Genomic DNA, 15205 nt, shown 5'->3' on the forward strand with positions numbered 1-15205 from the left:
TTCTAGGGGAAGGAGAGGAAAGGAAGAATACCTCTGAGGAGGTGCAGCTGGTAGTGTGACGGCAGAGATATGAGGAGAGGAGGAAAGGAGAATCTCAGTCTTACTGACATTAAGGCAGATATCATTGGCGGCACACCACTCCTGGATGGCGGACAGACAGTCCGAGATGAGAGAAGAAGAGGTGGCAGAAGGGAGCCTGAAAATGAGGCAAGTGTCATCCGCGAGAGAGCTATAATGCAGTGGGCAAGAAGTGCCAGGTATTGGTTGAACAGTCAGGGAGAGAGGTTAGACTCCTGGGGAACACCACAGGTAGAGATAGAGGAGAGGGGGGACCCAGGTTGGACATGGGAGGGTCGATCGGAGATGAAGGAGGCCAGCCAAGCCAATACCTGATCGGTGATAGCAGGTTATCACAGAGACGGTTGAGCAGGATGGCATGGTTGACCGAAAGATCAAGTAAGACAAGGACACAGGGGTTGTTGGAATCAAAAGTTGGACAGCAGGTCTACACAGATGTTCGGGAGAGCCGTTTCCGTGCTTCTGGCAGCTCTGAAGCCAGATTGATGGCCATGGAGCCAACCTACAGATTCAGAGTGAAGAATAAACTGGGAGTTGGCCAGCTTTTCCAGGAGTTTGCCTAATAAAGGAATGATGGAGATTGGACGATAGTTAGGCAAGAAGGTTCGGCAGAGGGTTTCTTAAGAAGAGGGTGCACAAGGGAGTGCTTCAGGGGGGAGGGGACGACTCCAGTGGCAAAGGAGTGGTTGCAGAAGTCAGCCAGAGAAGGAGCTGGGGTGTCAATGTGGTCCTTGATGGTTTTGGAGGAACAGGGGTGAACTTGTTTTGACAAGACTTTAATAGATCGGACTCGTCTAGAAACCTTGTCTGAGGAGAACAGGGGAAAGGCAGAGAAGAGGGAGCAGAGGTGGCCGAAGTAGGGCCAGAGGAAGAGGGAACTTGCAATGGAGAGGGACGTTTCAGACGTAGCAAGACATTGGAAGAAACAATGTAACAGGTGCAAGGACAGTGTCTAAGCATACAAGTCTTAGACACAGGTTGCGTTCTCACGCTCAGGAAGCTATGATCAGGAGGCAACACAAACAGTGATACATTTAGGGTACTGCTATTCTACAGCTCATACATGGCTCAGGGCAGGAGAGCCCGCTTACTATATGACAACGTCCGTCTACTAAAGCAGCCTTACTAGGAAAGCGACAGTCTAAAACATGCTTCTATATGTCAAAAGAGAAACACGTCAGAGGCGAGAACTGTGGAAGCGAGCTCTGCTTGGAAGTAGGCGGGGAAGTCTGAGGTTGAGACATGCGCATTAGAACATAGGGCTTACACAGCAATGGTAATGACGCACTTATTAAACATGGCAGTTCGCATTGACTGAGCATTACTATAACGATGCAATGGCTAAAAGGTTACATTATTTTTTTTTTAAATACCAGTTTTCCCTCACACCTGCAATAGTAGCCCATCCCGATCCAGGAGTCTGTGTTCCACATGCCAAACTGGCTACTACACTACATATTGTGATATACTGTTCAAACGTGTTTCAAGTATCCACCTGAATAGTTGGAAGTATTCAAACAGTTTATGATTATTGATAAAGTCTGCATGACAAAGTACTGCAGCAGGATCGGAAATGGAGGGGATAGATAAGTACATCAGCTCAAGATGGTGGGTGTTCAGCACAGGGTCCACAGACGTAGCTAAAAGTTGCATCTTCCATCATTTTGTAAACCTCCAGGTGGCAAGTTTGAGATGCATACAAAGCAGCAAGAGCTGGATTTTCCAGAGTACAGTGTCTTAATTGTGGAGGTGTCTGCCACTAAATCGTGTGGTCCTGGGTCAGTAGCATGTTTGCAGAGGCAGAGCTTAGGCATCTGACTGCTGCGGGAAAGCCCTTTGTTACAAGCTCCAGCACCAAGGTTTGGATAGCTCTGTTAAGGCAGAGGGTTTTAAAAGGTGGCGAGCTGCTCAACGAGGACACAGTACATGGTGGGAGAGATGCGGATGGACTGCCTCCGGTCATGGTATAGATACACGACGTAGCTGTGAATCTCTCGAGTGTGTGTGTGTGTAGCAATGTAACAGAGACCCCAGATGTATTTTACTGCAGTTGTCCAGGTTGAACTTCATTATTGATAGGACCACTGTAATCTTATAAGGAAGGAGAAAGAGGATCTTCATGAAGTACATATAAGTGGTGGAAGGCTGATTTTGTGGCCATGTTAACCAAGACTGCATGCAGATCGTGCGTTACCTTTCAGATTGGTTTCTACAGTCCTATGACTATACTGGACAAGGATGATGGGAGTTGTACTCACAATTTCTCCAAAAGGCAAAGGGTGCCGATCCCTGCTTCAGGCAGTTATTGTTAAAGGGGGCAGAGCACCTTATGCCAAGATTACAATGTGGGGGAAGAAATGGACAGTAATACTCCTTCAGAAAACAGGAATGGAGATGAACTTCAACAGAAGAAAACGTCCTTGTTGTACGCATTTGTGCCATGGAGACTGCTCTGGCATTGAGATGATCTGAGATATTGTCATAGGAAATTAAACAATTGCGTGCTAGACGCCCCGAATCTGGAACAACTGATGAAACACGTGATTAAGAACTGCTCAGGTGTGCATGGTCGGTGTCTGCGGGATGGGAGGAGGAAGTCAATGTTGGGTATGGCAACTCTGCAACAGGCCTCCCTACTGCGATCCCATCTGTAGAAGTAGTAGACAATAACCTTACTGGGCTCCCAGGCAGTTACAGACCGGGCCAGCACTCAAAAGATTGTAAAAGATCTTACCTTTCTCTTGGCTCAGATTTAAAGGTTGGATGTTGAGGTACACTGTAGACTTCTGTGGTACATGAAGTTTATAACGATGACTAACTATTTCACCATCTTCCTCTAAATAAAAGCATCCTTTTGATTGTGTTTTCTGCCACTCCTGCAAACAAAAGAGAAACAGAGAAATATTACTTTAAGGGCACTCCATTAAAACACATGTGTGTACGAATGAAAATTACAGATGTATGTATGCTAATAAAGAGGACATATTTCCAACTCTGAACTTGTTACTCATGATTAGGAGAAGGAAGCAAGACTGATCACTACAGATTGAGTTTGTGAAAGGATTTCTAGAGCACACAGTAGACTGAGATGCCTCCAACTCTTCGTTGGTGGATACAGAGGCAGTGATCATGTAACAGAAGATGGTAACATGTAAAAAATAAGATCGTCAGGTATTGGCAGAAAGTTTGGTCTATTGTAACATATAGCCCTGAAAATGGGTCTTCTGCAGACAAACAGCATGGACCGCCAAAAAGACTGGCAGTTAACAAAGAGGGCCCTATGAAAAAGCAATTGAGCCATCACATATCAACTGAGTGAAGTTTCCATTTGATTTTGCAACAAAGGGCATGGGTTTAGTGATGATGTTCCCTTTGACGTAGATCATAACAGAACGTGAAAGTCAGTTTCAGGGGGCTCTGGTCCCCCCAACCTTAAATAATAATGATGTGTTATTTATATAGCGCCTTTATCCAAAGCGCTTTACAGAGCACATTCATACATACAATATCATCCAACCGAAATTGGTACTCATTTATCGACCTCGGAAGGATGAAAGGCCGAGTTGGCCTTGCCGGGATTCGAACCTGTGACCTGCAGATCACGCTCAGATCGCAGCAGCAAGCGCTCAACCCGCTGAGCCATCTTACCGACTTGGAACACCTTTAGAACACCATTAAGTTCAATTTTGCAATGCCTCTGGGCACGTTCAACACTGGTGGTTAAAAGAAATGCACCGACAATACATTTTTAGTATGTCTGAACTTCATGGCAATTGCAGTACGTATTCTATTAACGAATGAAATACAAATACAGAGAAGCTAGCATGCTCATTCAGACAGACTATACTTACACACCCAATCATATAAAACAATTGTATGCATTTCAAATTGTGGAAACAAGAGCACGGACATAGCCGCCCTACTGCAATCTCAGGAGAAACGGAGAAAAACAAACGGTGAGGGCCATGGTGCACTCCCCAGAAAGGCCTCCTGATACCCCAGGGCAACTAGAAACAAAAGGAAGATATCCAGAGGTTTATGGCGGAAATTAAGGCAAAACTCTGGCATTCCATGTCAGAACTTTCTACAAAGATGGAGCCACTGGCTGGCCGAATGATGGAGGCAGAAAAGAGGCTAGGGAGGTCGAGGACAGGTCTTCAGAACATAACTATATGATTGCAGACCTATGGTGAAGTGTCCAATCCCTGGAGGGTGAGAGCAAGGCAATGGCAACGAAACAGGAGGACCTGGAGAACAGGGCCCGGAGAAATAATTTGTGCATTAATGGGGTCCCATATTCGACCCCGGACCGGGCCCTAGACAAATGCGTGGGTAGCATTTCCCAGATGCTTCTCCTGCACCACGAGCGAGTCAACTTGCTGCTGGACCGTTCTACAGACTGCAGGTGAGAAGGCGGTCCGGCCCCTCGAACCCCCAGCAGATGTGATAACCAGAGTGCATTTTTTCACCACCGAACAAGATACCATGGTTGCGGCCTGGGCGCAATCAGAAATAATATACCAAGAGCAATCCCTCCAGATTTATCAAGACCTGGCAATGGCTACCAAAAGAAGGGCCCTCAGACCACTGACCACCATCCTCCAAGACAAGAAAAACCTGCTAAAGGTGGGTCTTCCCAGCAACGCTTCAGTTTACCATAGCAAATGCCACAAGGACAATCAGCTCCTCCGAGGAGGCAGAAGACCTATGGGAAGAAGCTCGGACCGTAGCGAACAAAGTTTCCCTTCCACAGTGTCTCCAAAGGGGCAGGATCTGAAGCCTCAACGCACCGCGCGGTCATCGGCAGGAAAAGTTTGGAAGCCCGGAGCTTACCCAAAGAGCAAAATATGCCCGGATGCAGCTCCCACTCTGGTGGACGCCGCTCGCCAGACGACTGCAGGCTGACAGAGCCTAACCTACTACATCAATTTGCTCCATGTCCTATGCAGAACATTTAACTCCACTAATCCATGTCTAGCATTTCTAGAGACCCTTTCTACATATAGGAATGCACTATCCCATTCCTCGTCGTCTATAGTTCGGTCCAGGTCTGTTTCCCATATCCGTTTTACCCACAGCGTTTTGTCACACATGCCATTCAATGTGCCATCCAACCTCGACACTTGCGTCCGTCCGTCTCCCAACTCGTACATCAATGAACGCGTGTCACCCTTTCCTGGCTCGTCACTTTTCTTTAGAGATGTTTGTCATTCTCATATACAACAATTGTCCCGGATGCAGCCCGTATGCTTCCATCACTTCGGGGAAGCACATTATATCCCATCTCACCAGTCCTGGATGTTATGCTGTTGCTGTAGCCCTGCATTTAGAATATATGCAGATATGCAAAATAGCAAGCCCTGCAAACCCCGGCTCCTGAGCCTGGGTGTAGCACAGTATAACCAGGAGTGTGCCTGAAGCGGTTAGTTGGGAAATGTGGATACTCTATGTTCTGCGTTACTAGTTTTAGACTGTTCCCTAAAATGCATGCAAAGTACCAGCTGAGTATGCTCTGTCGCAGAAGTTTGAATTCTGCCCTCTTATCGTGTTTTACGCAGTTCATAAATTGAATAGCATTTATTTTTGTGATATTAACAGATTCAATATGTAAATCACTGGTACTCATTGGTGCAGTGACGTTTACTCCTTTGTCTGTGACAATGTCCCTTAGTGAATGTTAGAGTGATTAGCACTGCAATGGTTGCATTGGGGCTCAAAGCCATCCCACGCCCCTAATTGCCAATCTAATCTTTTTCAAGTGGCTTAGGTATTTCCATACTAGCCACCTATTAGACATGTTTTATAGCACTTCAAATGCTTTGTCACATAACAATACTGATATTTCAAGACCCACTTCAAGCTGCATGTGCTTGTCCTACAGTGACTAAAAGCAGGTGCCCTTTCTTTGTTGTGCGTCTTGCAATAACAGTAATACAACTCGTGTTTTTTGGGTTCACAATACTTTGAGTCCAGAGTCATTGGAAGGGGGTACTTGGTGAATTCTTTCTTTCAGAGTTTTAGTTAAAAGTACGCAATAGCTTTTAAAGCATGGTCTGGTCTACCTGAGAATAAAACACGAAAACCCAGATGAAATAAATGGATCTTGTTCAGTTACGCGGACTCCTGCTGTAGGCCCACGGTTATACTCTGCAGGCCGGTCAGGAAATCGTGGCCACCCGGCGGTGCTTTACATTCTGGGCGTGGATGGGTCCTGGCGGGGGTGGCCTGGCTGCTCGGCGTCCCACAGAGCCCAGCCTCTGTTTATTCAGTTACACAATTTACCTCATTGCCATTGAAGTGAGTTGCCGCTCCTGCATGCAGGGTGACGGCGCTGGACCCTTGTACATGTCACATCACATGTAACATGTGCTCAGGTGAGAGCAGTCCCAGATAACGCATGTGGCCGCACAGGGGAACACCCACACACTCATCCACAGCGTGCCAGCTCTTACCCAACGGTAACAGGTAGAACATTCACCCAGCTTCCCCAGTACGTTCTCCATTCTCCGCAGCCCTTAGTGGGGCACCATGCACCAGCATGCTTGCAGACAGACAAGCAATAATATGCTTTGACTGATTTAAAAAGTAGTCGCATGACAAGTTTTTAAAAACAATAAAATGCTTGCTCAGACTACTGCTTCCCGCTCACCACACTGCAATGCCCTGAAAGTATTAGATCGAATATGTATTGGTGAAGACGTCCCTGCTTAAAATGCTTGTGAAATTATACAGCCATGCCTCGGCAGTTAAGGAAATTGAATTCCTATGCATCAGCAAGCTCTTACACTAAGTCAATTCGTCTGCTCAATTTCTCCTAGTTATTTTATAACAAGTATTAAACACACATTATCTTATTATGTTGTATTTTCATAAGGGAAATTGATAATTTCTTGCTATATTTTAAAAGGAGCACAAGGTGGCGCTCAAGCTCCTCTGATCCTTTAATCTGCGTGTTATGGATTCGTAATGTGATTTTAAAGTTTGGTCTTTCCAGTAGAAGGATGCGCATATATTTAGCGAAAAAGGGAAACGTGTAAGCAACACAACTACAGAAAATGGTATCGCTGCTTACCATCTAAATAACATTAAGAGAGAATGCCCCGATTACTTAACGGTAATCTTCCACACTGCAAACCCAGGTCTTCTTCGTCACAGCCCTTACTTTATGACAAGGACAGTGACGAGGAAAATGGGTAAGGAATATGTAATGGCCAGGCTACTTACCGGAGATCTTCATTGCTGCCAGTCCAGGTTAAAGACTAACGAGAAAGACGGACGAGAAGCTAATACATGATTAAGGACATATTACTGCAATGCTTCCGAGTATTCACAGAAACCGTAAAATAGGAAAATGAGAGTGGCATAGTCCATCTAAAAGAACAACTATGAAGTCATTTTTTGCTAAAATCTTGAGCCAGCAGAGAATACAATATGATATAGCGACCAATATTGAACTTTCGGTCACACACAGCACACTCAAACAAGCATTGGCAATGCAATAGTTTTGGCTTTTGTGTTGGCATAGGAAAGGCACTTGCCAGGCACATCCCTAGTGGTATTAACTGGTCATTGATGGCAACAAGTGCAAAATGGTGCGAATGCTTGGGCATCTAATAGCAGTGCCTGGCAAAAACCGAATACACATACATAACCCAAATTGTCTTTGCTAGTGCTTGTTTTTAACAGGACTTCACTTAAGAACACGTATAGTGCTTATAAATCGAGTGGCTGAAGGCAGACCTGGTAAGACATTTGTATTACACCAGTAGCGGGTTTACAACTGCAATTAAGTCATTAACTCTCAGAAGTCGGCTTTGAAAAAACACTGCAGGCACTTGGAGTGCAAAGTCTGATGGTAAGGCTTGATTAAAGCGAGCTCAAAGAGTTCCCATGAGGCAGTGTTTTGGGCGGGAAGGGGAAGGCACTAGGTGGGAACAGCCATCGGCCTGGGGCCATCAATGGATGGGCACATAACTAAACACCACCTACAGGTTCTGTGTCCCGCCGCATATGTCACTCCTCCCTATCCGTAATCTAATGCAATAGTTTCAGCGTATAGGTGTCGCAAGCACCACCTAATGAATATCCCAGCCTACCAATTAATGAAACAAACATCAATCCTTCTTCATGCAACGCCTTTCATCGCTGAGGACTTTGCCTGCCACGCCTCGCATCTGGAGTCTGTAGAAATCCCTGAACCAGGATACAACCTCACCAGACGATTATTAAAGTACTCGACTAAAAAGGCAAAACAAAACAACCACCGTTTTGTCAAAGGTCGGACTTTTGGGAGTCATTATATCTGCGGCAGAAACCACCAATTGAACCTGAGGCACACGCAGAATATTCACCTTTTAGCAAACCATAATGTCAGAAACGTAAACAAAGAGGGAATAATTACAAGTGGATATGCATTCTTATGGACGTGCCCGCTACCACTATCCATATCAGCAGTGTGTCCACCACTAGAGGGTGCCAAACTCCAATAAGTCTACATTCAACACCTCCATCCACTCCGCAGCAACTCTCCGGCAGAACCAAGAAAGGTCGGGGGCAGTTCACTCTCCAACCACCCACTTCACACAATGGCAATCCATAGCCCCACCAGGATGGGCCAACAAAAACACATTTGGGACCCCAGGCACAGACATCCTTGCGACCCCCCACCCCACTCCACCGAGCTAAACGCATTAAGGGATCAAAATATGCATGGCGGACTCCCGTTCAGTCTCTTTGCCCTCCAGTCTTCCCTAATCAGAACGATAAACGAGCAGCATTTCAGGGGCAACATAAGCATGACAGACAAGGGTGTTTGTGTTCTACCATAGGCACAGGGCATTTGTCATCAATAGCAGCCACCAGGAAGGTACACGGACCACAGTATGAACGCAGGGCACAGATCGTATGGAAAAGGCGCACATATTCCAGAATAGACGGACGACTCCGATTCGCTGCCTCACGGAATGCAAGGGCGCTCACGCATGGATACAAGTGACCCATTGGAGGTAAGGAGAAAGCTACACATACTATGGCATAGATCATTGGAACTCAAACGTAATTATGCTGAGCCCCTATTTTGAGTACAAATATTGTCGTCAAGCCCCCCCTCCGTGGACACCCCAGATGTCATTTCGGTTGCTATGGTCCATTTGATGCAGTCACCCTACTCCCGTTATGAAGGGCCTCACACCTTCCTTCGGGCCCCCAAGAGCAAGCCAGCCCCACAACTTGAATACCACTGGCATAGATAGTGGATGAAGATTAGAATCTACCAGGAAGTTGTCTGTACCCAGACAGATTGAGATTAGTAGAGGGACATGGTTTTCAAATCGTTAGACAGCCAAGGAATAAAAGGTTGAGGTGTGCAATACATCAATGCTCACTATTATTTTAGAGTAAGCAAAACTAAAGCCAGTGAAACCAGGAGTGAGATTTCTTTTCAAGATTGGCCCCTGAGATTACACTCACTCTGAAAGACGATAATTCTGAAAGGTTTAGGGACTGAACACTTTTAGCAGTTAGGCAACACGAAATTCAATGAGACACCCAGGGTTACTTACACATTGGTTAAGAGGTAACCCTGGGATTTGCACCCACTCTGCAATTTCTGCACTTTACCGCTTTCTTTTCCAGTTCTTACCATGAACTTAAATAATGCCATTTTATAGGAAAGTACACAAATCACATAACACAAGATGACCATTTAAAAAAATATATAATGTTCTAGAAGTCTATTAAGCAAAATGGGAATGATTCTAGCTTCATTTTCTCCACCATCAAGGGAAGTAAACAAGTACCAGCATGCTAAATGTGTGATCTTAAAATATTTTATCTGGGTTTCTCTATTGTATTTTAGAGCAATACAAAAACCCCAAACACAGACTTGAGAAATTGTTATTTATAAACGTGCAGACAAATCTCTGAATTGTACCAAAACGTTGTGTAAAATGAGCAGTTCACAAAATATGCTTGACAGAAAATTAGGTAATTGGCTAAAAAAATGTCACCAGCATGTGAGAAGGTAAAACGTTTCACTGTCAGTGATATGAGTTGCCCAGGATCACTGTATCATCTGTTGGCAAAGGCCGAATACAAGCCTGAACGCCAAATTGACCCTTCTCCAAACTAACACTATACTATGCTCCTCATTGGAGGTAGCTGCCTAGGTTTTACAACTTCCCATCCGAACAAACTAATTTCTAGATTTTTATACACAGATGCAAAGTGTGTTTTTATAGCAACCACTATCTGATGCAGGTACATTGTTTTGTATCACAACAGGTGCTTTTATCATCAAAGTACAAATACATGCAGGTTCATCAACTTCAGACATTAGAAAGGCTGTGTCGGCCTTGCTGGAATTTGGTATGGTAATCTTGCATATGAACACAGATTTCTGCAAAATAAAAAACACACTGAGCTATCTTCTGAACTATCACAGGACTCAAATGTATCCAAAAGCAATTTAACTTTTGCACACGACCGATATAATCCCAACAGAAAAATGAGAATGCTACATGAGTTGTGCCATAGTGAATGCGCACACACTAATGTTTATCACAGTGAACACAAAGTATTACTGGATGAATTAATTGAGGCAGAATCTACTGGTCATCAACAGACAGGCAATAGGTTTAGAGGCGCAGCAGCATGCCATCAAATATCCTGACGTGTGCTATTTAGGTTTGGTGAACAACTGTAACTGACTAGCTCGGGTAGCCTTAGTGGGCCCCCTTTCAAGGTGGGGGCAGGGGCAAGTACCACTTGTGGCCTCCCATAAAGACATTTCTGCTCCAAACCTTCTCACAACACATCCTCCCCTGCCACAAGCCAGGATGACTTCCCCCACAGCACCTTTCTCTCTCCTCGACCCTCCTACTTCAGGGTGAATTCAAGCTGGCTGCTAACTCCCATGGACAGGAACTCCAGCTGAATCCCTGATGACAATATCACCATCACACACACCATCCACTTCCAAGGCAATAACTTCACCTCATCGTACTCATAATTACCATAAGAGTCCAGACCCTGACAATGGACGGCTCCAGTCACTCACTGAATTACATGACTAATGCTACTGCCTGCCCAAAGTGTAAAATGCACATTACCTACCATATTTGATGGAACACCTCAGATCCTTGATTCCTCTAACAATCTCCCTCGACATACCCATATCAAACGCTGACATCCCAAACACACTCTTCCCATGCTCCAAACCTAAGTTCCAACCCCAGTAACATCGCCCATGATTGAGAACGCATGGTTAAAGCGAAGGCAGAAAGGAAGAAAACCCTACTCTTTCTCTCCACACATCGCTCAGTACTAGACCATAGCGTCCCACTAGATAGAGGCAAGCACACCCTCAATCCCTATATATATATATATATATATATATATATATATATAAAAATTCTCTCTCTCTCTCTCTCTCTCTCTCTCTCTCTCTCTCGCTCTCTATCTCGCTCCCTCCCTCCCTCCCTCCCCCCCTCATCAGTAGTCTCAGCAGATGGCTATGCAACCTTCTCCTTAACAAAAGTCCACAACATCAAGACCCTTCTCCCTGTCCTGTGCTTTTCACCCACATTTGACCTCCAACAATTCCACTAGAGGGAAGTCTTCTCTCAGTGTATCTGTCCCTCCTGCTTTCTCTCTCTCACTCTGTCCTTCACCCAATCATCCACAATGACAGCTCCATATGTGCCCTGAATTACCCCTTCTCCCCAAATCCTCAAAAGTCATGCACCCCAATCCCACACTACATGACCTCTCCCAACTCTTCAAACAGTCCCACCACACCAGTGCCAATTCCCATTGCTTCAGACACATGGCACAATGCCCATACCCAAAAAGCTTTCACCTACCCTCCAACCACTTGCCAGTTAGCGAAATTCCACAAATGATATTAAATCATAAAATCACTGACCAGCTACAACCCACTAACAACCTACATGACCTTCTGCAAGTCCAGAGAAATGCCCTCAACCAAAGCAGCTCTCACCCAGACCAGATTACGTCCACTCACCAGCACTACCTGTGGTAGATCAGAATCATTAGACAAACAAGGAGGCATGTTATCTGAACTCTTATCCCTTCTTCAAGGTGAAAAGATCCAATCTTTCCATAACCTGAGACTAAGCCAAACTCTAAAAAGGACAATTAAAAGCGTGCTCATCAGGATGACACATAAATGAAGTCCTCGGTCCAGAATCCTATTCTAACCTGATTTCTCTTCCTACCTCTGAAAGAAAAACACTAATACAACCAATAAATACTTAGGGCCATTGCCTGAATAAAGGGACGGCGGCGGGTTTCTGACCACACCCTTCAGTCTCTTTACTATAGGCCTCTTGTCTATGGGCAGAGTCAAACATGCAGTTCGTATTGTGATGAATCGAGGGATTCAGTCACTTCTCCCCATGGGGGAACCTTTCCTTGTGAAGCTAGGCAGGCGAGCCCGCTACAAGATATTCCCCTTAGGGGTGGCAGTAAGGAACAAGTTACTTACCTGTAACTGTTGTTCTCCAGCATGGGTCTGGCATGGATTCACATGCTCATGAATATTCCCCGTCGTCAGGCTGGGAATCCTCGGTAAAGAAAAAACCAGTATCAGTTTCGTTTCTGATCTGTCTTTCGTAGTAGTAACCAATCACTGGTCTCTGCGTCATACTGACCACAGCCAATGACTGCCCTCTACCTAAGCCCCGCCTCTGGCAGCCATCTTCAAATTTGGAAGCACGTGAAGTGGCAGTATGACCAAGTGAAGAGCCGCAGAGGGGTAGGCGGGAGGGTTCGCATGTGAATCCATGCCAGACCCATGCTGGAGAACAACAGTTACAGGTAAGTAACTTGTTCCTTCTCCAGCATGGGGTCTGGCATGGGTTCACATGCTCATGAGTAAAGAATACATAGCAGTACACACATCCACAACCACGGGAGGTGGCAAAGGCTCAACATTAAGCAATCTTACCTCCTCACCAGGCTCACCTCAGGCGAACAGGTTGCGCAGCACTGCTTGGCCGACCCTGGACTCCTCCCTGGAATCCCGATCGACGCAGTAGAATTTCGTGAAGGTGTGCGTCGACCTCCACGTAGCAGCCCTGCATATGTCCAGCAGGGGCACACCAGAAAGGAACGCCGTGGTAGCTGCGATCGCTCTGGTGGAATGGGCTCTCGGACGGCCAGGCAGCGGTCGGTTTGGCAACCGATGACAGTACATGATACAGCCGGAGAGCCATCTGGAAATGGAAGCCTTCGAGAGAGCCTTCCCCTGATTGACAGGTCCAAAGTTCACAAAGAGTTGTGACGTCTTCCGAAAACACTTCGTGCGGTCCACGTAGAACTTCAGCGCTCTAGCCACATCAAGCGAGTGCAAAGTCCTCTCAGCTGGCGACGAAGGCAACGGGAAAAACACAGGCAACACCAAGGGTTCGTTGAGGTGGAAGTCCGACGGCACCTTGGGCATGAAGGAGGGGTGCGTCCTGAGCACCACCCTCGTGTCGTGAAAAGTCAAGTATGGTGGTTTGCAAGATAGGGCCTGGATCTCTCCCACTCGTTGTTCGGAGGTGATGGCCACAAGAAACGCTGTTTTCCACGACAGGAACTTCAACGGGGCCAAGTGCAGAGGCTCGAACGGAGGTCCCATGAGCTTGGTCAGCACCACGTTGAGCTCCCACGCCGGGGCCGGAGCCTTCACCGGAGCCTTCACCGGCAGGAACGATCTGAACAGTCCCTTCATGAACTCTTTCACCAGACGATGAGACCACAAGGACGTCCGCCCCGTGGTTCTGGTGTATCGGGAGATCGCAGCAAGATGAATCTTGATGGACGCGTGTGCCAGTCCAGCCTTGGCCAGCGTCAACAGGTACGGCAGCACTTGGGGAGCCGTAATCCTTAGAGGGTTAATCTTCTGTGCGTGGCACCAGACAGAGAACCTCTTCCATTTGTGTCCGTAACATTTAAGAGTCGAGGACGCCCTGGCCTTCGCAAGAACCTCTCTGCAGTCGGCCGAAATGTCGTATCCTCCAAACTCTAGCGCTGCAGGAGCCAGGCCTGCAAGTTCAGCGACTTCGGGTCGTGGTGGAGGATGGCGCCTCCTTCCCTGGAGAGCAGATCCGCGTCCATTGGCAGCTTGATTGGCGGGGACGCTGACAAGTCCAGAAGGTCCGGGAACCATATCTGCCTTGGCCACGCAGGTGCGACGAGGATCATCCTGCACCGTGACCTCTTGAGCTGGTTGATGAGCCGGATCAGCAGTGGCAGTGGAGGGAACGCGTATAGGAACAGGCCTTCCCAGGGGAACGAGAAAGCATCGCCCATGCTCCTCGGCTGGGGAAACCTGCTGGCGAACCTCCGGCACTTGGAGTTCGTCGCCGTCGCGAACAGGTCGATCTGGGGTGTGCCCCACCGTCGGAAGAGGCGATCCACTAGATCCTGCGGTAGTTCCCACTCGTGGCACGAGCGCAGCTCCCTGCTGAGTGAGTCGGCGATGGTGTTTTTTATCCCTGCCAGATGAAACGGCACCAGAAACATCCTTTGGGCGACGGCCCAATGCCACAGGTCCGGCGCCTCCTTGGACAGTGCTGGGGACCTGGTTCCGCCCTGTTTCCTGATGTAAAACATGGTGGTGGTGTTGTCGGTGAAGATCCTCACCACCTTGCCCTTGAGGGACGGAAGGAAGGACCTGAGGGCCCAAAACACTGCACGTAGCTCCAGGACGTTGATATGGAGGGACTTCTCCGTCGGGAGCCAAAGGCCTCTCGCGTGCAGATTTCCGGTGTGCGCTCCCCACCCTTCGAGGGAGGCATCCGTGGTCACTGTCTCCTGGTGGCCTGGGGTCTGGAAGTCCATGCCCGCCGTCAGATGCGCGCGGGTACCCCACCACCGGATCGCTCGTCGGAAACTCTCGTTGAGTGTGATCCTCTCCTCGAAGTTGCCCGTCGTTTGGATCCAGCGCGCGTCCAGGAACTCCTGCAACGGGCGCATCCGGAGCCTGCACATGGGAATGAGGTAGATGCAAGAAGACATAATTCCGAGGAGGGACTTGATGGACCTCACCTTGGCCGCGTCGGCAACCAACATCCGCTGTACCTTGCCCAGGATGGCCCTGGTCCTTTCCTCCGAAGGGGAG

At 47.3% G+C, this 15205-nt stretch overlaps 1 protein-coding gene across 6 annotated transcripts in view; it reads right to left on the reverse strand.

The window, feature by feature from the left end:
• EFCAB7 (EF-hand calcium binding domain 7) overlaps positions 1-15205 on the reverse strand; it is a 1178320-nt gene that overhangs the window by 518259 nt on the left and 644856 nt on the right. For all 6 annotated transcript variants that reach the window (XM_069642000.1, XM_069641997.1, XM_069641998.1 and 3 more), the window contains one exon: positions 2813-2954. In XM_069642000.1, the coding sequence (XP_069498101.1) occupies positions 2813-2954 (142 nt within the window). The remainder of the gene's footprint in view (positions 1-2812; positions 2955-15205) is intronic.

The sequence above is a fragment of the Ambystoma mexicanum genome, chromosome 1q (assembly GCF_040938575.1).
Source record: "Ambystoma mexicanum isolate Mex_15411 chromosome 1q, UKY_AmexF1_1, whole genome shotgun sequence".
Lineage (NCBI taxonomy): Eukaryota > Metazoa > Chordata > Amphibia > Caudata > Ambystomatidae > Ambystoma > Ambystoma mexicanum.